The sequence below is a fragment of the Callionymus lyra genome, chromosome 11, assembly GCF_982586985.1.
Source record: "Callionymus lyra chromosome 11, fCalLyr1.hap1.1, whole genome shotgun sequence".
Lineage (NCBI taxonomy): Eukaryota > Metazoa > Chordata > Actinopteri > Syngnathiformes > Callionymidae > Callionymus > Callionymus lyra.
The window spans coordinates 20,630,967-20,657,916 of NC_141828.1; the positions used below are offsets into that span (position 1 = coordinate 20,630,967).

Below are 26,950 nucleotides of genomic sequence, written 5' to 3' on the forward strand. Positions count from 1 at the left end.
TGAGCCGCGAGAGGATGGAGAGCCCCTCGAAGAGACATCTTAAGTCTAGTACATTTGAATATTAAATATGGATGTTTTAACAAAATAATCTCCATGTTTAAATGTTTTTTGTAAATGATGTGTTGCTAATAAATTGGAGTTCCCTTAAATATTTTGTCTCAAAGACTTGATCTTTGTTTTTTAAATATATTTCTTGAAAAAAAAACAGAACTTCATACATTTTATAGTTTTGAATGCGTTTATTATTAATGTGTTTTATTTATGTATTTTTAAAGCACCTTGAAGAGTTCCTCGGACAACACTACACCGACAGCTTCAGTGTCATGACAGGAAACTAGTATTAAATATGAATAAATGAAAATAAATTGCATTAAATATGGATGTTTGATCAAAATAATCTCCATGCTTAAATGTTTTTGTAAACTATGTGTTACTGAAATATTGCAGTTCTCTTGAATATTTTGTGACGATATATTATTTTATCTCCATCTTTGTTTTTGCAATATATTTCATAAAAAAAACAGAACTCCATACAATTTCTATATTTGAAAATGTTTATTATTAATGTGTTTTATTTATATATTTTTAAAGCACCTTGAAGAGTTCCTCGGACAACACTACACCGACAGCTTCAGTGTCATGACAGGAAACTAGTATTAAATATGAATAAAAAATTGAATTAAATATGGATGTTTAAAATGTTTGTTTGCTGACTATCAATAAGGAAGCAAAAAAAAAAAAAATTTTTTAAATGGGACCAGTTGAAATAAAATAAAAGTGAAATATTTAACTGTTATACACTACCAGCAGTGTGAGAAATTCTGGGCGAATATCACAATGTTTGTGTTTAAATTGAAAAAAATCTATAAAGATTTTGTCGAGTAACAATCTGGAATATGGTCATGGATGTTAACACAAAAATCCTAACAACAACAGATTTATATGTTCTAGTTTCTATTGCAATTTTGAGCCTATATATTAATTGAAATAAAATATTAAAAATGAACAATCCTCAAGTTAATAGCTAGCATCGGCACACACTGACTTATATTACTCACTGACTTATGAACCAGGTTAAATGACAGTCCTGTTTAAAAAAACAAACAATATTTAAACAAAAAATTGGTTGTTTTTTGTGGTGGAAGAACAGAATAAAAGAACAAATTAAGATTGAAATAACCCAAAAATAAGCAATAGAAAAACCAAATAACAAGTGTCACAGTGAACTTGCCGTCTTCCTTTTCATCTGATATTTTGGCTTCAACTGCAAGTATTGCAAGGAACCTAAAAATACAGAATGATTATTTTTGAACATTTCGTTGTTTATTTCAAAGACGCAAAACGGCATTTGAATCAAAGAGTGTTATCACATCAATCTGGGAAAATAATTGAAAGTGGATTTGTTGTAAATGGATCCGCTTTGCTAATCATTGTTTCCATCCTCCCTGCAGATTTCCTCCCACACTCCTGCTGTTGAGTTGCTGTGAGATAAATAGTGGACAAGACAGAGCAGACACAGGCGTATCAGCCTCACATGGGGGACTTGTAAAGCAGCGTGAAGATTAACTTAAATAGAAATGAGATGAGTCTCTAGATTGGTTAGAATCAAGAGTATCAAATGAGCACGACAGCAAGAATTATCTTTTTATTTTGTTAGGATACGTAATCCTCTGGTGGTCTTAATCGAATCACTTTTCAATTATCTATGTGAGAAATATATGCTTGTCAAGGTAGTTTTTTTTTCTTCTCAATGTATCATTATACAATTAGGATCATTATAATAGGGGTTAAAAAATATGGGTTTATAAAATAGTTATATAGGGATATATATCGCGACATTCCTTACCACAATACTGTATCGATATTAACGATCGATATTCAATGTATTGATTATTTAAAAAAAATATATTAAAAAAAGAAGATTTTTAGCTTGCAAATCATAATTTAACGTGTTACCATAGTTGGTTATTGGTTTATAGTTCAACAATGTGTGTGTAAATTAAATTTTTTTTTTTTTTTTTACAATTAATATGCAAATACAGTGTTTGTTCGTTTTGGTGTTGCATTTAAACTTCCGGAAACTAGATGGCAGCAGTCATTATGTCATCCGCAGGTGAAGAAACATGAAAATCCAGTTTTAACTCCTGCAGCTTTTTAAGCTTATGTTCGGACATATTTTGGTTTCTAGAGGAAAGTACTCGAAAATACCACAATTATACCTTGTTCCCACAGTATCACAATATATCAAAATATATTGCAATACATCGTATCGTTGCCCTTGTATTGTGATACATATCGGGTCGCCAGCTTGTTGCAGATACACAGCCCAACATATATGATTTGAAAATAGTGGAAAACATAAATCGGTCCAAAATATCTTGTGTGAAGAAAGTACCTATAATAAATATGTAATTGGAGGCGTTAGTATGTGTATTTACCAAACACTTTGACTCTTCAAACTTTTTCACAAAAAAAACTTTATCAAGCACATTTTTAGAAGGTCATTGCGGTTATTATGTGTTATTATGTACAATTTTGCTAGTGATTGCAGTGACACGTAAACACGTTGTTATTATTCAAATATGGACCAGCACTAATGGAGCCCTTGTATACCTTTCAGGAGCTATATTGTCTGTCTATGGTGTTTCAGATTAAGCACCTGCGACACATCAATCCAGAAAGTCTCCACCTCCAAGGGACTTGTTGTATAAACAAAGCAGGGAGTAATTAGAGCTGATTGAAGGAGGAGTGAATCCATTATTTGGTCATAATAAACTCCACTTTCGTAACCTCTTGTGGCTGAGACATGGGAGAACTTTATAAAGTAATAATTTTAAAAAAAATGGTCATGATGAGAGACTTGCTGCATCTTGGAGAGGAAGACTTCAACATTTGAAACACGAGAGTGAATCAAGAAAGACATTGTACTGAAAAAAAGCTTTGTCACATGATTACCACAGGATTTACTACTTGATTGATAACCATTGTTCGAATATAGAAAGTCTTATTTCAGCCAAGGACACGAGTGAAGTTGTGCAATGGTCAAAGAAAAACTGTCCATGAGCATCACAATCGTTTTTTAATCTGTTGACAACAGCAAGGACACACGGAATTATGTTGTGACTGTGTTGATTCTGTTCAATGCCACGGCACTGAAAATGATCAAGGTGATCTTTGTGGTGATCCTTCTCATTGTTGAAAAAAAAAAAAAAAACGATTTAATGCCCCATTCAAACATAAAGTTAGTGCTTGGATGTGACCTTGGAAGAAATATCCAAGAAAAGCTTCTACTGAGATCTCAAGCAGTGTGTGACATTGAATACAACACTTCTCATCAGGTCATGTAGGTGAAAAAATTCTCCTTTCATGTTCGCGTATTGGCAAGTTAGTAAGTAAGTAATTAAGTAATATTTATTTATATAGCGCTTTTCGAGACCAGGGACACAAAGCAATCAAAACAATACTCAAAAAAGTACATACTTTAAAGATCAAGATAATACTGAGAACACAACAGGAGTTCTAGAAATTCAAGGAAAAGCCTGAACAAATAGAAACGTCTTAAGATGTTTCTTAAAGGAGTCAGTAGACTCCATCAAGCGCAAAGAGAGAGGAAGATCGTTCCAAAGCTTAGGAGCAACAGCCTGAAAAGATTTCTCTCCTCTGGTCCTGAGCCGTGTGCATGGAACCATAAGTAGATTTTGATCCACAGACCTCAGAGCCCGAGCTGGGGTGTAAGGCTGGATCAGATCAGTGATGTAAGGAGGAGCCTGACCATGAATAGCTCTGAAAGTAAGAACCAGAATTTTAAAGTTGATCCTGAAAGAAACTGGAAGCCAGTGAAGAGTTTTAAGGACCGGAGAGATGTGAGTTCTTCTACTTGAGCGGGTCAGAATTCTCGCTGCAGAGTTCTGAATCAACTGCAGGCGAGACAACTCCTTCTTGTTAAGACATGAAAACAAACTGTTGCAATAGTCCAGACGAGAAGAAACAAACGCATGGATTACAAGCTCCAGATCGTGTTCCGACAACATTTTCCTAAGTTTAGAGATTTTTCTCAGTTGAAGGAAACAGTTTCTGGTCAGTTTTCTGCAATGTCGAACAAGAGACATGTCTTTATCAAATACAACACCCAGGTTTCTCAGGCTCAGTTTGACAGACTGACCTAAGTCACCCAAGTACTGACTCAACCCTGGAATCTTATCATCAGGAGCAATCACCAGTGTTTCAGTTTTGTCCACATTTAGCTGTAGAGTGTTTTCACTCAGCCATTGTTTGATTTCTAGCAAACAATTGACTAAGCTGTTCAGCCTTTGGATCAAAAGAGCAGTAGAGCTGGATGTCATCAGCAAAAATGTGATAAGAAACATCTGGAAATCTCTGAATGATTTTACCGAGGGGAATCAAGTACAGCAAAAACAATAAAGGACCCAGAACAGAACCTTGAGGGACTCCACACAACAGATCTGCCGATTCAGACCTCATTTGATTGGCAGATACACTAAAACTGCGCCCAGAAAGGTAAGATGAGAACCATTCTAACACAGACCCAGACAGTCCCACTTCATCCCTCAGTCTTCTCAGCAGGATCTGGTGATCAACTGTGTCAAAGGCTGAGGACAGATCCAAGAGAACCAGAACAGTGAATTTACCAGAGTCAGCCGACATCATGATGTCACTGGACACTTTCAATAAAGCTGTCTCCGTAGAGTGATGTTTACGGAAGCCAGACTGAAACTTCTCATGGATGTCGCTCTGATCCAGGAACAAAGACAGCTGCTCAGACACCACCTTCTCCAAGATCTTGGACAAGAAAGGGAGCTTAGAAATAGGCCTGAAATTACTGAGGTCAGTTGGGTCTAAGCCTGGTTTTTTGAGCAGAGGCTCCACAATGGCATGTTTAAATGCATTGGGAAAAACCCCTGTGGAAAGGGAGAGGTTCACCATATTGGTCACCCAGGGGCCAATTACATCAAATACTTTGATAAAAAGCCTACAAGGAAGGACGTCATCTGAGCAAGAGGAGGGTTTCATCTTGTTCACTAGTGCCGAAATATCACCCAAAGATACAGCAGTGAAGGAGGACCAAGAGGAGGAGAGGGGCTCAGAGACAAAGGGGGAGAGATTTTCTCTTTGATCAATTTAATTTTGTCAATGAAAAATCTCAACAATGCATTGCTGTCAGCTTCACAGAAGACAGGCGTGATTTGAGGAGCAGGAGACACGAGAGAATTAATCGTGTCAAACAAAACTTTGGGGTTTTTCCTATTTGCTGCTACCAGTTTTCTTATGTAATCAGATCTAGCAGTTTCTACCAATCTCATTGTAAGAAGTCATCAGATCCCTGAGGTGAAGTCTATGCACCTCAAGTTTAGTGGGCTTCCAGAGATGCTCAGTCTTTCGACAAAGTCTCTTCAGACTCAGGAGATCTTCATTTGTCCAAGGGCACCGTTTTTTCTGAATTTTCAAGTTCGATTTAACAGGTGCCACTTGATCCAGTATTTCAACACAATGACCAGTGAAACAGTGAATCAAACTGTCCACGTCTGGGCAGTCATCAAAGGAAAGACGGTCAAACATAGCAGAAAAACTGTCTGCAGTATCGGCTGAGATGACACGCCTCTGAGACCTAACTTTCAAAGGCTTAGGTTCAGGGATGAAGTCCAGGTTAAACAATACAAGAGAATGATCACTCAGATGGACATCATGTACAGATACATTAGAAATGTCCAGGCCAAGAGTAAAAACTAAGTCTAAAATGTGGCCTTTTTGAGTGGGTTCAGAAACATGTTGCTCAAAATTAAAGGCTTCTGTTAAAGTTAAAAGTTCTTTAGCAGAACAAGATGTGACGTCATCAACATGAAGATTAAAGTCTCCAAGAATAAGGACAGAAGAAGTCACTAAAGTCTTTCAAGAACATCGCCGCAGGACCAGGCGGACGGTAGATTGACACACAATAGAAAGGTCTTGTAGAACCAACCAAGATCATCTGAGATTCAAAAGAAGTGAATTCCTGTGTCTGAATCACTTTGCAAGAACAACTCTCCCTAAAAACAGTAGCAAGACCTCCTCCACGACCAGAGAGGCGAGGCTTCCCCAGGACAGCGCTCCCTACTGGACAGAGTTCGTTCAGATGAATAAACTCTTCCTCTCTCTGCCAAGTCTCAGAAAGACATAATAAATCCAAATTAACTCTTGTGAAAAGATCATTAAGAATAAAGGATTTATTAGTAATAGAGCGAACATTAAGAAGTCCCACATTCATTCAGAGGCAAGCTGCTTTAAACATCATACGTAACATACCGCTGCATGCATGTATTTTCAGATTGTCTTTACAGGTCCAAACCATGTATTGAATACACAAAATGATAAATGCAATCTTTAATTTGATATCGCTATTTTTTGGTGATTGCAGGTAATATCAGTTAATTTCTTGTGTTGCAGTGTTATTATTTAAAGGCAGGTCTAGTCCTGTGTTGTGGGGTGATCTGATGATTGATTTTAAGGTTGGATCGTGTCGGGAAGTACACTAGTGATGGTTTTATCTTATCACCTTCCTTTGTCCATGAGAGATAAGACGTATGGACACATATCAACTCTCACTTGTTGACACCACTTTTTTTTTTGTTTTATAGTGTTTTCAACTATATCAAATCCCAACTCTCCTTACTTGTTTAAATGTTTAAAATCTTCCTCTCCAAGATTCACTAAGTCCCTCATCATGACCATGTTTTGAGTCTTTGTACATTATTAAGTTCTCCCCCATCTGAAGTCTGCTGCCTTTGTGGATAGATTAATATCGAATACTGAAAATGACACTACAAAATGGACACCATAGTAGCTTAAATGGTTATAATGGTTTAAGATGTTAGTGAAATGCAGTCACTATTCACTAGAAAAAAACAAGCAGCCTGGTGCAGGCAGAACTAACTGTAGCTCAACGTTTGAAAGACAGTATTAACTCTCCAGCTCTGATTACCTCCACTCTCGATCCTCTTTTTCCACAAAACCTGGAGCATGATAATGAACCATCTAGAGAAATAAAAACCCTTTTTATAGTCTGTCCATCACTGTTTGGTATTGAACTGGAACTGTCGACAACCAGGACTTACAGCAGATCATATCTTCTGATCCATCGTCCATCTTTCTTTTCATAAGCTGTAGATTTGCAACTAATCCATCTTAAATGAAGGCTGATATCATTACCAAAACTACTTCAGGAACAGTGACGCTCAATTTGAAAACCTTTGTTTTTCTTTTATAAATCAGATTTCAGAGACCTGTGCCGAATTGCAGCAACTGTAAATGTGACTCCAAATGTGTTTTTACTGATCTATTGCCTCTTCTGGTGCAGCCTGAGCAGCAACAACACGAGGATTCATGTGCTGTGAGGTGGAACAGACAGCCGCTCAGGTGGAAAAACAACTCAATCTATCATGGATCAAACAACAAATACCAGATGTTGGTTCAAAGCCTTCCATTTACTCTTAATTATTTCTGGCTCCCTCTAAATCTTTTCTTCTCTGCAAATGCATCTATCCAACCTCAGGTAAACATACAGAAGCCATCTTGTCATTCAAGTGTTCTGTATGTACCTCCTGTCGGGAGTGTCCTTCAAAGTTCCCTTGTGACGTCCAGTGCTGTGATGTTCTGATGTGTCTCTCCGCAGGCCACCAGCGAATATCAAAACTATTAAAGTTTCCCACTGTGTCTGTGCCTGGACATGGAATTGCCTGCTAAAAGCGCCCCCCCCCCTTCAAATCTTAATGAAATGGTTACATGTAGTGCAAAGTGTGCCAATCCATTTGCTGCTTCAATCTGAGCTGGAGAGTCCCCGGGTTTACAGAAGAGTAAGCAGAATGTGACCAGTGAGAAAATCGACCCAGTGGTTGATACTGTTTTATGCTGAGATAGCGATCTATCTTGATCAATCTATAATTATATCAGTGACTTGGGGATTTTTTTTTTTTAAGATGATAGTAGTGTTCTCAGATTAAGGGGAAACTAATGTGAACACCTAACATTGCTGACACACTTCTTTGTTTCAAATGTTGAAGTCTTCCTCTCCAAGATGCAGTGAGTCTCTCATCATGATCATGTTTTGAACTTATTACTTTAAAAATTTCTCCTGTGTCTGAAATCTCGGTGAACAAGATGTTACGAGAGCGGGGTCCATTATGACGTAATAATGGTCTTAACTCCTCCTCCAGCCAGCTGTAATCATGCCCAGCTTTGTTTATACAACGAGTCCCTTGAAGTTGGAGCCCAAAACAATGTGGCTTGTTCCGAAAATAGTTGTACAGTATATCCTTTTCAGGTTTTGGATAGGACTTCCCCAAAAGTCGTTGGGGTGAGTTGGAGTAATGCTGGGCAGTGACTATAAAGTTGTCAGACTGATAACATCACTGCAGTCAACATAAGGGCACAAAGAATTCAACCAGCAAACGCGTTAAAAACAACATTTAAAGGGTAACTAAAGTGAAAACTTTTCAGACTCACTCACATGTTTCATCATCATGAACATGTTTTGAACTTATTACTTTATAAAGTTCTCTTCCATCTGAAAACTCGGTGAACACGAGGTTACGAGAGTCCATTATGACGTAATAATGGCTTCACTCCTCCTCCAGCCAGCTGTTATCACGCCCTGCTTTGTTTATACAGAGTTTTGTACAAACAGACACATACTGATGAGTACAGTAGAGTCCAACATCTATTTAAGACACACTTAAAATATTAGATGCCATTTAAGCAGTAACTGTAAAGCTACAATTAGAGAATATGGTGGTATATATGTTGTATAAATGTTTATGTTCATAAGGCAGAAAGATGAATATAGATTGATATAATGTTGTGGACAGGGTTGATGTCAAGTTGGTAGATTCCGCTCTTGAAGGCAGACGCTTGACTAACACAAAGCCTATTGAGAAGTGATGGTTCTCTTCGCCATCATATGGCTTCTGCCTGCAACGTCCAGGAGATACAACAAGCGTTATCGTAAAATAAAATACATATTAATCCTGAAGCACTGTAAAAATTATATTGCTCCCACTTGCGTTGCCATCTACATGCCTTTCTACACCGAGACTTGGGTTAATTGGAAAGAGGAAAACAACAGCGCAAGAAAGGATTACACCTAATTACAACAATTATTTTCTTCTGTGAGTTACTTATTTCAAGGTGGGACGCTTGTGCTGTCTAATAACCTCGACGGGAAACTCAAAGGGCATGCAAATTAACAAGGGGAATGAATCATGTTTAGCAGGAGAGAGGAGGAAAAAAAAAACATTTTTAGTCTCGATTAACGTGAGCAAACGCTCTCTGAATATGAAGAAACAACACTTCCCCGCAGCCGTTTTCATACTAAGACTGTTTCAATGTGGAATCTAAATCATCGTCGACCAGAGTAACTAGAATCAGTATTAGTAGAACCATTTGTATTTGTGGATCAGTGTGCAGTTTAAGGGATACACAAAGTGAGAAACTGGGATATACATAATAAGACTTTTACAAATATAAAATTGGTGACACGACCTCTTGAATCAGAGATGGTATATGAGGTCTTCCCACCTATAAAAAAAATTAACATCAGAAAATGATGCATCCTTACTATAACATTAGTCACTGTGACATCTACACAACCTCTGGCACAAATACAATCTGAGAGAGTCCAGTAACACAACAGTTAAGAGTGTGTATTCATTGCAGAAAAGTAGCAACTCAGTTATTTCGTCCCTTCTGTTCTGACTATTCGTTTTATTACTTTAGGATGATATAATTCCACATGTTTGACTACCCACACACCTTTAATAAATGTGCCCCTTTTTTAACTTCTTTAACTCTTTTCTAAATCACATTTCTTACTAGATTCAAATAGCTATTATATTACCTTTCTAAAATAACACCAGGTCTAAGCAACACACAGTAGAAATGCTTCACCTTTACCTTATAAAGATCCAATACATTATGACTACATAGAGGCATTTTAAGAATAATATAGTCTATAGTGTGCTGGCAATTGACTCCCTTCACAGCCTCTTATTATCTGAGTTGTTTCTATAAATATCGTGAATAAGGAAAAATGTATTTGAATCACCACCACTTATCTTTCATGAAGGCCATCTTAAGCCTTTTTCTCTTCAAGTTGCATTAGGTATGTTTCTTTGATGTAAGAATCATGAGTCCTTGTGTGTCTGTGTTTTTCTTTACTCATCCCAGCTTGAAAAATGTCTTAATAACCTTCTTGCTGTGAGGCGGCTGAGGTAATAACTATCATTTTATTCAAGGATTTACATGTAAATTCACATATTTAGGAACTTTTGTGTGGATTTAAGTGTGTCTTAAATATATGTTGGACTCTATTGTACTCATCAGTATGTGTCTGTTTGTACAAAACTCTCTTATTTAAATATTTACATTACAAAATGTTCTTAAGCCCCGCCCACTGAAAACTCTTTCTTGAGATAAAATCTTGTTTACCATAGCCACGCCCATGCTGCTGTGATTGGTGAAACATCAAGGTGTGTCACTAAGCGTCATCAATCCCGGAAGTCTCCACCTCGAAACGACTTGTTGTATAAACAAAGCTGGGCAGATTACAGCTAGCTGGAGGAGTGAAGCCATTATCACGTTGTAATGGACTCCGCTCTCGTAACCTCTCATTCGCCCAGATTTCAGACAGAGAACTTTATAAAGTACTTACTTGAAAACATGGTCATGATGAGGGACTTACTGCTTCTCGGAGAGGAAGACTTCAACATTTGAAACATGTGAGTGAGTCAGGAGAGTGGGAGTCTCACTTTAGTAGTTTAATTTTTGTAGCTAATATTGATGGAGTCTACTGACTCCTTTTAGAAACATCTTAAGACGTTTCTATTTGTTCAGGCTTTTCCTTGAATTTCTCGAACTCCTGTGTTGTTCTCAGTATTATCTTGATCTTTAAAGTATGTACTTTTTTGAGTATTGTTTTGATTGTTTAAGCGCTTTGTGACCCTGGTCTCGAAAAGCGCTATATAAATAAATATTACTTACTTACTAATATATTTGAGCAGAATGTTATATGAATGATATAAAGGAGTCGATTAGAATACATGGCGGATCAAGAGTTGACCAAACGCCAGATGTGAAAAGCTCATGCTCAAGATATTGACTGGCGACTGTACAAAACCTCATTTTACTAATCAAGCGTTGTTGTTTTGCCAAAGTCTCTCTTTCCACGCATTAGCTTGCGACTGCCACGACTAGATCCCCCAGCTCACAACAAGCCTGTTGACACTTTCTTAACAGATTAACCTTTGATGCGCCGCAAGAATTAATTGCCTTCTGGCTTCAACGTGAGCGCCCCTCCTCTCCCCGTCTACAAGCACAATAACAGAAGTGGACTCGCTGTTAAATGCCACAATTACTAGTAAGGTCATCCATCTTATCGTCTTCTCTGCTAGCATCAACGGCTGCATTATTCATCTGCAATGATGTTCATGAAGGAAGATGGATATTATGTTTACACCTGAATAAAAGCAAAGATTTGAGGAATCAAAAATATAAAAGACAAAATTGTCTTTTGCTTGGCCTTGGTAAGAACTGATGACAAAGCTTCGGATATACCACACAGACTGCCGCTTCAGTGTGTGGGCTCTGATGCTCTTTCCATTTTAAAAGGACATTAGTGCTAATGGTAATGGTGTCTCAGAGGTTTCCAGGCCTCTTTCCAGTACAGCCCTGTAGAGAAGCAGTCAAAGATCACAGTCCATTAGGAAAGCAAACAAAGGGTGTTTTTCAGAGAACTGGAAAGGTAAACATAACAAGAGCAATCTGACTTATACTGACACTTTTGTTTCTGATCAATCATGAAATAAGCCAGTTAACAATTCCTTAAAGTCAGACTGCAGTTTGAACATTCGCCAATAATGAGGGAATCCTGGGTGTTTTTTCCACGCTGACCGATCGTGTGTGACACCTACGCGAAAAGCTTTCTGATCAATGCTCTGAAGGCTTGTTGAAATAAGCATCTTGACACCTTTCAACAGGCACTTAGCATCGACGTGAGAACCTGTATTTTTCACTGCTGCCTCGGATCACACGGACACAATGGCTGCTTCGTCAACCACGGAAAGTGACTGATAAGAATGACATGTTTTTAGCTTGTTATCCAATGTTGAGCGATAAAGTGTCTTATGTTTGACAGTTAACGGTTTGTAAAATTGTAATTGTGATATCAGTGACCACTTTTCTTTCATTAATACTATACTATACTTATACTCTGCAAAATAGCTTTACAACTTGAGACAATGAAGTATGATATTATATTTCTAGCAGATGCAGAGTGAGCATTCAAAGGGAAACATAAAGTTGTTCTCTTGTTACATCTTTGTTTGAATTAAATGAAAAGAAGAGGTAGAACATCAATCATGATAACAACAGAGGTATTTAATCTCAACCCTCAACCTCTAACCTAAGATACTTATAATAATCATCACAAAATGTGGATTTAGATTAAATGAAAACAGATAAATATAAATAAGCAGTTAGATTATAACATGACAAATGTTGTGTATCTATATTCTTTGTTGTTTGTATTCTAAAACAATCAAGATTTAAATAATGAATATAGGTTTAAACAATTTCAATAAAGTTTTACCTTACCTTACCTACCTTAGGTTGTTTTTGGATTGAAACAAATAGTTAAATATAATTAAATAGTTTACTAAAAGGCAACTTAATAGTTCAAGAAATAAGAATTTTGTGGATTTAAGTTTCTCTTAAATAGATTTTGGACCACTATTGTACTCATCAGTATGTGTCCGTTTGTTAAAAACTCTCATTTCATTGAAAAATTTACATTAGAAAATGTGCTTAAGCCCCGCCCACTGAAAACACTTGTTCTGGAGATTAAATTTGTTTACCATAACCACACCCACTCTGCTGTGAATGGTCAATAATAACCTCCACCTCCAGGGGACTCGTTGTATAAACAAAGATGGGCATGATTACAGCTGGCTGGAGGAGGAGTGAAACCATTATTACGTCTTAATGGACTCGTAACCTCTTGTTCGCCCTGATTTTCAGATTAATTTCTTTATAAATAAGTTCAAAACATGGCCATGATGAGGGACTTACTGCATCTTGGAAAGGAAGACTTCAACATTTGAAACAAGTGAGTGAGCCAAGAAAGTTGGGTTTTTACATTAGTTAGCTTAATGAGACACAAGTTTGTTTCAATCCTGAACTCGCTTGCACTTCTCCCATCACAGAAATTGACGACCAAAATGTAAGACGGCGGAGACGGTTGCTGCGGCAACCACTATTAAGAAAGATGAAGAGGTGCATTAAAGCTTTTTTGAAATAATTGATTGGGTTCCCGGTGATGGCCATATTAAAACACAAGTTATGGATTCTATTAAAATGTAACATTATGATAATTAAAATGCATTTCATTTAAAGCGTTGAATAAAGTTGCGATAATATGCCGCCTTTTTCTCCAATACCTCCATTATGGAGCCATTATATACACAGTGAGCGCAAAGTGCGTAAATAAACCACCACATTGGCTTTTCCAGGAGGGTCAATAAAACTAGCAGCTGAAAAACATTTCCTCAATGAGAAGCTAATCGTTCATTCCGCCTCCACGATCTGTATGGATACCCCAACCAATCAATACAGGCCCCATTAAGCTTAACAAACCTGCTTTGAATTCAAAGCGCCCACAAGCTTCTGCCGAGTACAAAGTAAAGCTCCCAATATAACGTCCTGACTTTTTATTCATCTGGAAACATTGTTTTTGAGACCTGTAACACGGCATGGGTGTTTCAGATAAGTCCAAACATGAGGCGAGAAGTCAGATGAGTGCGCGAGTGCAGAACCCACGATGACTTCTGTCAACGCATGGATTTTTCTTGTCATCCCCTGTGATGAGAAGTTCTATTATTAAAAACCTGTCAGTAACAGTATGCTGGCTACAAGCTACTTGTGGCTGCAAGGGTGAGATTAGGCTTGAAAAGATGAGGAACCAGAGTCAATCATTTAACCAGAACCCGAGTGAACAGACTGACATCAGGTTTTGGCATATGGAACATGGTGCTATGCTGGATTATTATCTGAATGAGAAATTAATAATGAAATGATAGAAGGACATAAAAACATTAAAGTAGATGTTTCTTAATGAAGAATGAAGAAATATGTATTTTTTTTTATAATAAAGTAAGTAAGTAAGTAATATTTATTTATATAGCGCTTTTCCAGACCAGGGTCACAAAGCGCTTAAACAAACAAAACAATACTCAAAAAAGTATATACACTTTAAAGATCAAGATAATACTGAGAACAACACAGGAGTAGTTGGTAAGCAATGAAAGAACTTCTATAGCAACAAAATATCAACAAGATGTACATCTTTTTAAAGCAAAACGCCCTGATGTTTATTTTAAGCTTTGCAAATAATAGTATAATTATTATGAATAAAGAAAAAGCACCGAGATATACACCTCTTCCCAAAAATATTCCCCTGACGTGCCTCTGAGTTTAGCGTTAGCTCTGCAACATTCTTTAACCCTTATGTTATCTCAGGGTCAAGGTGACCCAAAGGCCACAAACACAAATGAGTTTGAGGTATCCCTTGTGTTGTCTCTGGGTCAAGGTGAACGACCTCCACCACTGCATATGTAAGCCAGGGAGGTCGTTCATCTTGACCCAGAGACAACACAAGGAATACCTCAAACACATTTGTTTCCTAGCCTTCGGGTCACCTTGACCCTGAGATGACACAAGGGTTAAAATAACACGTACTTAAAAATGAAAACATATGTTTTTGTCTTGATGTCACATGAGAGAATCATTTGAATGATTGCTGTGTTTCATAAAAACAAGTTTACAGAATGTTATCACTTCTAACTCAATTCAACAATTTTATGAAAATCCATTACCAACCCTTTTAATTATGCTGCTTAAAATGAACCAAATGAAACAAAATCAAGCCACTCCTTCCGTTACTAAAGTACGCATTGATTCAGTGAAAATTGTAAATTGTCTTTTTTAAATTTTACACATTTGTTCAAGATACATAATAATGCCTCTGAATAGAACGTAGCCCTTCAATATGTATACAACTACGAACACAATAGGCAATGACTCTTAAACAGAAAAGCACGTTTGTTGATTGACACAAAAGGATCCTGGGTTGTTTAGAAGCCTGAATAGAGACCATTTGAAATCAATGAGTTCTTTGTGCTGTTGTGGGATGAAAGAAAATGGGTGGAATTACACAAGCGTGTGCAATTATGTAATTCAGGCATAAAAGAAGGGGGGAAATGTGGGAGGAAAATAATTTGTGAAGCTTGAAACAAAACTAAGAAGACAACTAGCAGACGACGTTCACATATTGAGGTGGACACTTCTTTCCCTCTGGCTGTCAGTGTGTCGGATTGATAGAGTTAACTTTAAACCGGAGCTGAGGTGACATTTCATCTCACCTTCTTATCAATCAATTGTTTCAATGACTGACAGGCCAACAGATCTGTGTTCAAAATGAGATTACAAAGAATAAAAACAACCTCTCCTGTTGCCTTGTTGTTGCCAATTCACGTCTTTATCCACTTCTTGTATCTTTTGAGAAAAGATAATACAATTAGGTAAGGTAGGGTAATGTAGAACTTTATTGATCCCTCAGGAGGTCTCCTTCGGGAAATTGTTTTTTTCCAATTAGCCACAGCAATTTTTTCATAAAAAATAAAAAATAAATCAAAATAAAATAGGGGTTAATAGGGCTGTCAATATATATATATTTAAATAACCGACCAAATTCAAATTTAGAAATAAGTTAATCGTGATTAATCACGATTAAAATGACTTTATCTGCTAACTAATGAGTAATCAAACTGTATTCCAGGCAGATACAAAACTATTCAATTCCACTACACATGTGGTTGCAAAGTGATTCGGTAAATATCATGAACAAAAATATAAAAATAAATAATTTTCTTGTACATTAGTGTCTTGGCCTAGAAAATCTGAAACAAATAAATCTAATTATTATTATTATTATTATTATAATTATTGATAAAGTTGCTTCATTAATGGATTGATGCAGCTTATCAATAACATCACATAAATAAAAACGATGAATTATAGCCACTGGCATCTTGACCATTGAACAACACATAATCCATATCGCCTCAAATCGAAAACACTGGAAGAGGACACACACACAGGCAGACGCACACAGTTGTAGAAACACACACAGAGAGATTCTGCATATATATAACATCATAAAAGAGAGGACAAAAAGATAATGGTCAGATGATATTTCAACAAGGAACTGCTCACAATTACAAAAGGCGCACAGGACTTTTCTTCTTGATTTGATGACTCGACACACGGCATAAGCCGAGAGCGAAAGGGTTTCAGTCTCCTGCGTCAGAAGGTGGCGCACAAGAGTCAAATAATTCATGTTCACACACATTATTTGTTTGAATTAGTTCATAACCATCTAATTGATCTCATAAATTAACACGGAAATGTTAAAGACAAACAGAAAATACTGAAAAAACACTATTTTTTCCCAAAATGTATTTTTTCTATATAATTAGTTTTCTTTTTAGCATTTGAAATATCATTAAATAGTGTAATAGGACTGAAGATAGCATTGTCTTCTTGCCCTTGCTCGCTAAACACACACAGTGGACAAAGAACACTGTTATGGGAGCTCATGTTCCAGCTCACTCTTTAGAATCCTTCAAAACATTTCTGGATTCAGATGGAATTCCATAGAATTAAATAAAATGTAATAAGGAGAACTCACTTGAAACCCATTCATTTATTTTTGAGGAAACAGCAGGAATATTAAAATATCTTTAAAAAATTGTCAGTCTGGGTAAAATTCTCTGGTTAATATTATAACATTTATTCATAACATGAAGGATACTTCCTTTTCCTTTAGACCTTAGACAGAAGATCGAGTAGCGAGTGAAGTTGTGTTGTCCATCTGTGCTTGACAAGCGAGGAAGCCATTGAATACCTGTGACTAAATGTCCTGTGATGTGTTAAAAATGTTTTCTCAACTAGCAAAACATGTTTTAACCGACAGTAAAAGAGGCCTAAATTCATATCAACAAAATATACAGACAAACAACTAGACAAGGAAAATGAGTTTGAGGAGAGTTTAAAAAAAAAGTCTTATAGTAACACTAACTGGGATGTAAAATGATCTACTGTTGTGTAGCACTGGCAGCTGCTCCTGTAACACACACACACACACACGTCGCTGTTTTCTGTCACAGTATCCTGGCCACAGCATCACCATGGTAACCCCTGAAAGATACAGTCCTCCGACTCCTGATTGATTTTAGACATGAGCAACTTCACGTGTGTCCTGCAGACGGGAGCAGGAAGTAGACACTGTGTTTTTGAAAGCAGAGAGCTGGGAACAGTTCACGATTTAAAAAAAAAAAAGAAAAGCCTGGGGTAGATTCTAACATGCTGACCTTTAACGTTCGATGTCTTAACAGGTTTGCATTGATCCGAGGGGAGAGGGAGGGCGTGATTGATCTCATGACAGCCTTGTTTCCTAAACTGGGAAGGAAAGCCGTGTGTGGACGCCTCCGGTCATAACAAAAGGTAATAGAAAATAACCTGGTGCTCGAGGGGAAACACGTGCTGGACGTATGTGACTGTCATGTAAGTGACAGACGAGCTGGAACAAGAGAGGGACATTGTCCAAATGATAATTAGCTTTCATTCAAGATCCTTCCAAGATGCCTGAAGGAAAAAAAAATCCAGTTTTAAATAGTACAAGGTTTTTTAAAGCAGATGGTCATGAGTAGATCATTTAAAATGTACAGATGATAAGATCATTAAAATGTATATTTTACACATTAGAGGGAGTTTTTAAATATCAAAACTATGCATCATAAACCCCAAGAAGTAAAAAACAAACATGCTATAGCTAATAAAATGGTAATTTTTCAAAGTAAGCAAAATAAATCTGTAGAGTAGTAGTAGTTTTAATAATCCTTCGCCTATATCTGCAAAAATGACAAGAAAACGAAGTATATCAAATTAAATGTGATTTAATAAAAAATAACCCTTGTGCTGTTTAGATATTTTAACAGAGTGTAGTTACTTATTCATTATACCTCAAAACAATCAAATATCAAAAGTACTAACATCAAAGTTGTTGTTTCATCATTTTATTATTCTATTAAGTTATTTATTCTATACGCCCTAAAATAATTGGGCTAAGTAAGGTAAGGTAAGGTAAGGTAAGGTAAAACTTTATTGATCCTTTATGAAAGATTAATGCTTGTTTACTTGCCTTTCTATCGATTTATCATGTGGTACAACTAACGAAAATAAGCAGAAAAATAGTTACATTTAAGAGCACAAGACATTCTCCCTGTTTCCCTGATCATAACCCTTAACTTCTAATATCAATTGCTATGACATGGCACTGACAAGAACACTGATGTTGATTTGTAAAAAAAAATGTATTTCTCTTTCACGATGGGGATGCTAATGAAATATTCTTCATCTTGTTTAGGCACATGGTTTCTACCGTTGAGAATCACGGTGAACTACATTTTTCGTGACTCTCTCAAAATAGTTTATTTTATTTTGAGATTTCAATGAAAAACATGGTTACAAAAGCAAAAACCTTGGCATCAGTTAAAAAATGGCTATGATGAAAAAACAGGATATACTTGATGACATAAAAGCCTGCCTGCATTTTTTATTGAATGGCGAGCATGTACAAATATTATAAAAGAACAGCTGTATATGGATTGTGAAATCACCTCTAATGGCTTGTTTATAACTTATAATTCACATAACTACCAGAATATTTTATATAAATGAAATGGTTGATGGAAATGTACCAGTTTTGTTTGTTGTTTAAAAGCTGGCAAAATGATATACAGTCTGCTCAATGTGTAACGTTTTTATCCTGTTAGATTGCATCACATTTGTTTTTTGTTATATACATAAATAGCATGTTGCTGAATGACTGTCACTCCAGAGCACTCAATCACAGTAGAAGTCCGTGTCCTGCAAAGACAAAAACAGTATTAAACACGATGATTATTAAGCATCTTCTACTTAAGGATGAAACATACAGTTGTCGGAATGTTGACAGAATCTTTAGAAAAGATGTGGGTCTCATTGACCATGGTGGCTGGGAAGTATCCGATCACACCCATCTGGTGCACGTAACGTTCACTGTACACCTGCAGTAGATTTTTGTCATTAGTTGGATTGAAAAGAACAAAACTATTTTCAAGACAGCCGAGCATTTCTGTTTCAGAAAATGAAAATTGGATTTTTCAATGTGGTCCATATGGATGGAGGGAGTGATGAGGGAGGCAGGGATGGATGGATGGATGGATGGATGGATGGATGGATGGATGGATGGATGGATGGATGGATGGATGGATGGATGGATGGATGGATGGATGGATGGATGGATGGATGGATGGATGGATGGATGGATGGATGGATGGATGGATGGATGGATGGATGGATGGATGGATGGATGGATGGATGGATGGATGGATGGATGGATGGATGGATGGAAGGGAGGGAGGAACGGATGGATGGATGGATGGATGGATGGATGGATGGATGGATGGATGGATGGATGGATGGATGGATGGATGGATGGATGGATGGATGGATGGATGGATGGATGGATGGATGGATGGATGGATGGATGGATGGATGGATGGATGGATGGACGGATAAATAGATGGATGTTTGACATATATGGATGGATGGATGGATGGATGGATGGATGGATGGATGGATGGATGGACGGACGGACGGACGGACGGACGGACGGACGGACGGACGGACGGACGGACGGACAGACAGACAGACAGATAGATAGATAGATAGATAGATAGATAGATAGATAGATAGATAGATAGATAGATAGATAGATAGATAGATAGATAGATAGATAGATAGATAGATAGATAGATAGATAGATAGATAGATAGATAGATAGATAGATAGATAGATAGATAGATAGATAGATAGATAAAATACATCCAAACATCCATAAATACATGTAACAAATATTATATTATATTCGATATATGCAGTATAGTATTGAATTCAGAATTATTAGGATATCAGTTTTTTAACTGTGATGACATTTACAAATAACTGAAGGAATATTGACACATACACTTCCAGACCAAAAGACTCCACCGCCCTCCTCTGGCACGAGTTTAGAATACACATACACCATCTGGCCTTTCTTCATGTTGATGAATCTGCAGTCAGGAGCTATGAAGTCGTCCAAAGCTGTAGCCATTGAAATCACATCTAGAAAAAAGATTAAGGAAGAAAAACAATGTTATTCACTTAACTGTCGGTGTGTGAGTCCGACAAGGGAACACTTGTCAGACTCACACGAGCAGGCCGAGTCTCCACAGAGCTTGTTGTCTGCCAGTTTATCCATGAGAACAGCATTTGAGAAGTGGTGGAGGAGCCCCATGAAAAGAATCAAAGCAAGAGGAAGATTCATTTTTTCCACAAGCAAGTTGAGAGTTAACGTTCGATACTTGCAGGAAAGACAAGAGTGCTCTGAGACAGAAGAGGACTGGGCAGGAGTCTCCACATCTTTTACCCAATCCCTGGATACTTTCTGAAATATCTCTGGAACTATAGTTGATCAAAAACACATGTTGTATCAAGTTTCAATTGTTCAACAAGAAAATCCCCAGCAGATGTGTTGTTATTCACAGCAATACATGTCAAAGAACTACCATGTTTGGCACCGAAATAATATTTACTGAAACACAATATTAATCTAGAATTTTATTTGAATTGTCTTGGTTTGATATTTAATTTATATGTTTAGCATGAAACCTATACAAGTTAGATTAGATTCACCCAAAAAGGGTCACTTTTCTTTGGACAAAAACAACACGTATATGCAACACATTTTCATAAAAGAACATTATTTAAAATGTGTTTGCAGGATTATACTTGTAGTTACGCGAATCTGCCACAAGATAACACTGTTCCTTATTGTTTTGTTTTTTACTCAGCCTTTACACAGCTTTATGTTACACTACTCTTGCGTCACAAGTGTTAGTGTAAATATTAGGTATTATGTTATATGTCATAATACAAGTGCTGTATAATTTATTAATTTGAACTCATGTATGATGTCATATAAGACATTTAGATGGCATCGACTACATGTTGTAACTCCTTTCTGAGGGTTAGACTTCACAAAAAGTAAAATAAGTCATTAAGTCTTATGGTTTTCAAGCATAAGTAAGAGCATAAGAGTAAAATCATGATCTATTAGAAAGTTATATCAACCTAATACTTTTTTTTATCAAGTTATTATATATTTCAATTAGATAAGTGGTGGCAAAAACAACAGAATCAGTGTGTGCGTCTGTGTGGGTGTGGGTGTGTGCGTGTGTGGTGGCAGTAAAATGATGAAATAAAAGAACACACACAGTAATTCAATCGAAAAACAGAAACAAACATGTTTTTTCCAAATACTTATTTTCTTTTCTCTTTAGAGACAATTCATATTTACAAAATCGAAAATTATACCTAATACATGTATTATTTATTTAAAAAAATATTTTGACTCTTTTCCTTGAGATTCTTCATTCGTCTCTATGAATCAGACATCCGTAAACAAATATTTATATTGGTCTATATTCCAATTTAGAGATATTTTATATTTTAGAATATCCTTTAATTTAAATATGCTAGACCAGATCCCATGTTATGACGTCACCATATGACGCGTTCCAGTTGCATTAATCCTGTAACACTGCATTCTAAACTTTATATAAATCAAAATATTTTTTCCAATTAATTATTGGCAGTAGAATCGTCGCCTATGACGTTTCATTAGGCGATCATTACTCACCAAGTCTGATGCAAAACGTTGCAAAGCGGTGTGCGTTTTGTTTATTCACCTTCCTGTCCGTTGCGTAAACACCCGGCGTTTACCCTCGGCAGAGATAGAGTCAGACACAAGGTATCCGCTCACCCGCGTGTCTTTGTCACTAAAAACAAGCGCGCAAGTACGTCGTGACGTCCTGTTACGTCAGCCTTACGGTCCGCTCAAAACACTTGCACCGGCGTCTGCAGCGATACATCCTCAACCAAAGATTAATTGTTCGCCGTTTTTTATAGATTTTAAAACATATTTAAAGAATTATTTGTCTTTTTGTTTGTATGTAACTTACACTTCTATTAAGAAAGAGGAGAGCTTGCTGGTGTTTTTTTTTTTAGTCCGAAGAAGCTGATGGATGAGCGGGTAACCGAGCTATTTGATTCAGGAAATGGACAAAGTTTTGAAAGTCATGGAATCGCTTCGACGTCGTGGAATGTTCCGAGTGGATCCTCGAAGAAATCTTTGAGGCACAAGAAAGGCAAAGACAGGAGCTACCGCAGCATCAAACCAAACAACAACACACCGTATCTCCCTCCGGAGGTAAACAACAACAACATTCTGCTTCTTTTAAAAACTCCTTAAAACCCACCAGAAAACAACGTTAACGTCAAAAACGTTCATTTTAAAGAAGCTCTTCTGTACAGTTCGTGGATAACCTGTAAGCGGTATTGACACGTAGCCGCGCGGTCGGTGAAGAGAAACGAGACAAAAAGTAGTTCTTCGCTGGCGATATAACCCCTCAATAAATAAGAAAGTGATATTAAACAACAAACAAACTAGTTCTAAATGACCTTTGCGTTGTTGTGGTCGTGCTTGTCTGATCCATAGTAACAGCTGTGTTTGTAAATATTCTAAACATAGGGGGCGGGGGTTGAGCTAAAGCTAATTATGGCTAACGTTGCTAACGCGACCCCTCGTAGTTTAAAACCAACTGCAATTGCATTAAGTATTTTTGCTTCATCTGCTTCGAATTGTGACAAATATTGGATATATTTGTAAAATTCGATGACTTTTTATCTATTTTAATTACTAATCTAAGCTACAGAGGGCTAGAAAAGGGGACACCCTGGAAAGGTTGTGTGCAGTTAAGGTAAGGTAAGGTAAGGTAAAACTTTATTGATCCCTCAGGAGGTCTCCTTTGGGAAATTGTTTTTTACCAATAGCCAGCAATTTTTCATAAACAATAAAAAATAATACATAAAAAATAAAATAAGAAGAACATAAAGAGGAAGAACAAGATGACACAATCTAAGTCTAAAGACAAAGGACATAGGTCAAGGAAAGAAAAACTACAAAGACTAACATGGAACAGAACATCCAGATACTTTCACTCCACTCCTGCCCCCGAACTCAGAATTGTACAATTTAATAGCCCGAGGGATGAATGAGTCCCTGAGTCTATTTGTTTTGCACCTGGGTAGGAGCATTCGTGCACTCATTCTGCTTCTCTGCTCACTGATGACAGTGTTCAGAGGATGACTGTCATCATCCATGATGGACAGTAGTTTGTTCAATGATCTCCTCTCAGCAACTGTCACCAGTGAGTCCAGCTTCATTCCAACCACAGAACCAGCCCTCCTGATCAACCTGTCCAACCTGTTGACACTCCTCTTGGACACATTTCCACCCCAACACACCACAGCATAGAACAGGACACTGGCCACCACAGACTGGTAGAACATGCAGAGGAGCTTCTTGCAGATGTTAAATGATCGAAGCCTCCTCAGAAAGTACAGTCTACTCTGAACCTTCTCATATACATGGTCTGTGTTGCAGGACCAGTCCAGTTTACTGTCCATCCACACACCGAGGTACTTATAGTTGTCCACTATCTCCACCTCGTCGCCTCTGATGGACACTGGATGTGGCTTTGTCCTGGACCTCCCGAAATCCAAGACCAGCTCCTTGGTTTTTGAGGTGTTCAGCTGCAAGTGGTTCCTCTCACTCCAGTCCACAAAGTCACGTATCAGACTCCTGTACTCGTCTTCGCTGTTGTCCCTGATGCATCAAACAATGGCAGTGTCGTCAGCATACTTCTGGACGAGACTCAGCTCTGAGTTGTAGCAGAAGTCTGAAGTGTAGATGGTGAAGAGGAGAGGGGCCAGTACTGTCCCCTGAGGTGCTCCTGTACTGTACACCACAGTGTCAGACTTGATGTCCTTCAGCCTGACATACTGTGGTCGATCAGTAAGATAGTCCGTAATCCAGGAGACCAGACCAGGGTCCACATGCATCTTAGTCAGTTTGTCCTGCAGAAGAGTGGGTCGGATAGTGTTGAAGGCACTAGAAAATTCCAGGAACAGGATTCTCACTGAACCGCTTCCTTTATCCAAGTGGGAGTAGGTCTGATGCAGGAGGTGAAGGATGGCATCTTCCACACCAACTGCTGGCTGGTAGGCAAACTGCAGGGGGTCTTGCGCGTGCTGGACTTGTGGCGTGAGATGTTTGAGGACCAGCCGCTCCAGTGTCTTCATCAGCTGCGAAGTCAGTGCCACCGGTCTGTAATCGTTCAGCACACTCGGTCGGATCTTTTTAGGGACTGGAACGATACAGGAAGTCTTCCACAGAGTTGGTACTTTCCCCAGCCGTAGACTGAGGTTAAAGACATGCTGGAGTGAGTTTGTTAACTTGTTAATTGTTAATGTTTACAATGTAAGTAAGTAAGTAATTTTTATTTGTATAGCGCTTTTCAAGACCAGGGTCACAAAACGCTTAAACAATCAAAACAATATTCAATAAAGTATATACTTTAAAGATCAAGATAAAACTGATGACACAACAGGAGTTCCAGAAAATCAAGGAAAAGCTTGAACAAATAGAAACGTCTTAAGATGTTTCTTAAAGGAGTCGGTAGACTCCATCACGTTCCACAGCTTTTTAAAAAGTAAAACAAGCTGTAGGTGGGTGAGTATTATTGTTAAGATCCTGGATATGCACAACAATTTGTCACGCCGTGGATCAATAACATGTTTCCTTGCTATTGCCTTTGTCTCCCCACATTTCCCCTCCACCCAGTCGGTCACAGCAGGAGGTCGTGAACACTGAGTCTGGTTCTGCTCAAGGCTTCTGCCTTCTAAAAGGAAGTTTTTCCTCACCACTATCACGCTGTGATTCACTCGTTGTTGTTTCGCTGGGATCTGTTTTTTTATTTTCTCCAATATAGTCTTACTTAAACTGTATAGTGTCTTAAGATTACTTTGTTATGATATGGTAGTTTTAAATAAAATTGGATTAAATTTGTTTAACACTCGCTCTTTCTCTCTATCTCATAGGTGGAAGAGGGTAACATTGAGTACAAGGTGAGTCTTTTTTTTACTTCTTTTTGTATAAATAAGTAACAGTTTAAATGTATGCTGACATATTTTCAAACAGAATATAGCCATCATTTAACTTCACTGCCAGTGAAGAAATCCTTTAGTGTTAATTGAATATTTTTTTTCTTTTCTGTATTTCACTGCTTGGAATTCAAAACATGCTTAACTTTCAAATAATGTAAACTAATTCTCTTGACATATGTGTTACTTTGAATCCTTTTTTTTATACATTCCTAATTTTTCTGACCCCACTCTAGCTTAAGCTGGTGGATCCTACCCAGTACCGCTTTGAGCACCTAGCTACACAGATGAAATGGCGGCTACAGGAAGGACGAGGAGAGGCTGTCTATCAGATTGGCGTGGAGGACAATGGCATGGTAGTGGGCCTTGCAGAGGATGACATGAAGGCGTCGCTAACAACTCTTCGCAGGCTCGCAGAGAAGTAAGCTCCAATGACACTCTTGAAAACGGGTGTAATCATGTATAAATGTATTAACTGCACCTCCAGAGTTGGGGCTGATATTGCCATCCTTCGGCATCGGGAGGTGGACTCTGACACTGAGGAGACTCGTCGTATTGCCGAGGTACTTATTCGCAAAGTGCCTGATGACCAACAGGTAAGCAGACGTGGAGTCATCTTTCTTTATTGGTTTATTGCATTTTATTAGGGTTCTTTTTCCACTGCCTGTGTTTTCTTCTTTAGTTCCTAGATCTGCGGGTGGCGGTGCTTGGAAATGTGGACTCTGGAAAATCCACTCTTCTGGGTGTTTTAACTCAAGGCGAGCTGGATAATGGACGAGGGAGAGCAAGACTCAACTTATTTAGACATCTTCATGAGATCCAGACGGGACGCACCTCAAGCATAAGCTTTGAGATCCTGGGCTTCAACAGTAAAGGAGAGGTAAATCCAACATCCCTGCATTCAACTGATAAGAGATGTCTTTATCAAAGATGATCTGCTCTGAAAGGTTGTGTAGAGTCCAAGTGTAGGTGGTTATATGCTGTGCAACACTATCTCAACAACAGTATTAATGTCCTCAAATCTCTTTTATGCCTGCAATTAGAAACACTCAAAAGTTTATCTTATTATTTCACGACAAGGTATAACATTGCAGGTTCACCTTTAGTAGTTGTTATTATTATTGTATAAATGTATAATTACATTGGTCGTAAAGTTCACTGCATTATGTTGAAATTCATAACCGATATAACTGAAATACTACACAAACAATGTAATAGAAAGTAATATTAACATTTGTTTATCTTAGCAAAGTATTTAATTTTTACAATTTTCTGATTCAGGGATTTTTGAAAAATAATATTCTCCTTTTTTAGGTAGTCAATTACAGTGATTCCCGAACAGCAGAGGACATTTGTGAGAACGCATCAAAGATGATCACTTTTATTGATCTGGCTGGCCACCATAAATATCTGAAGACCACGATATTTGGTCTTACAAGCTACTGCCCTGATTTCGCCATGCTGGTTGTCAGTGCAAACACGGGAATTGGTGAGTTTTATTATAGATATTTTCACTACAAAATGTTTCCTTAATGTGTCATCATTTTATTTATTACAGCAAGTCTGTCTCGCTCACGCTTTCCATAAGTCTGTAGTTTGAGGGTTATAATCTGTTGAGTTGATGTGCAGCAAACTGTTTTTTTTAATATTAAACGCTTCCTTAATTATCTTTCCTTTGCGTTTGACACTTAAAGTGACC

The 26,950-nt window shown here is 37.5% G+C and overlaps 2 protein-coding genes across 3 annotated transcripts in view; one reads left to right on the forward strand and one right to left on the reverse strand.

Annotated features, from left to right (window-relative positions):
• The window catches only part of gtpbp2a (GTP binding protein 2a), a 56,309-nt gene that overhangs the window by 22,832 nt on the left and 6,527 nt on the right, over window positions 1-26,950 (forward strand). Inside the window, exons 1-6 of one of the 2 annotated variants that reach the window (XM_087803114.1) lie at window positions 22,087-22,456; window positions 25,189-25,215; window positions 25,488-25,672; window positions 25,739-25,847; window positions 25,934-26,131; window positions 26,566-26,740. In XM_087803114.1, the coding sequence (XP_087659240.1) occupies window positions 22,268-22,456; window positions 25,189-25,215; window positions 25,488-25,672; window positions 25,739-25,847; window positions 25,934-26,131; window positions 26,566-26,740 (883 nt within the window). In that variant the 5' untranslated portion in view covers window positions 22,087-22,267. Of the gene's footprint in view, window positions 1-22,086; window positions 22,457-25,188; window positions 25,216-25,477; window positions 25,673-25,738; window positions 25,848-25,933; window positions 26,132-26,565; window positions 26,741-26,950 lie in introns of those variants that run through there. The other variant, XM_087803115.1, reaches the window with a different exon arrangement.
• LOC148069578 (otoraplin-like) lies at window positions 18,385-20,616 on the reverse strand. The gene is made up of 4 exons (XM_087803118.1): window positions 20,398-20,616; window positions 20,171-20,310; window positions 19,098-19,208; window positions 18,385-19,029 (listed from the first exon to the last, which is right to left on the reverse strand). The coding sequence occupies exons 1-4, from the start codon at window positions 20,510-20,512 to the stop codon at window positions 19,006-19,008; spliced, it is 390 nt and encodes a 129-aa protein (XP_087659244.1). The 5' UTR covers window positions 20,513-20,616; the 3' UTR covers window positions 18,385-19,005.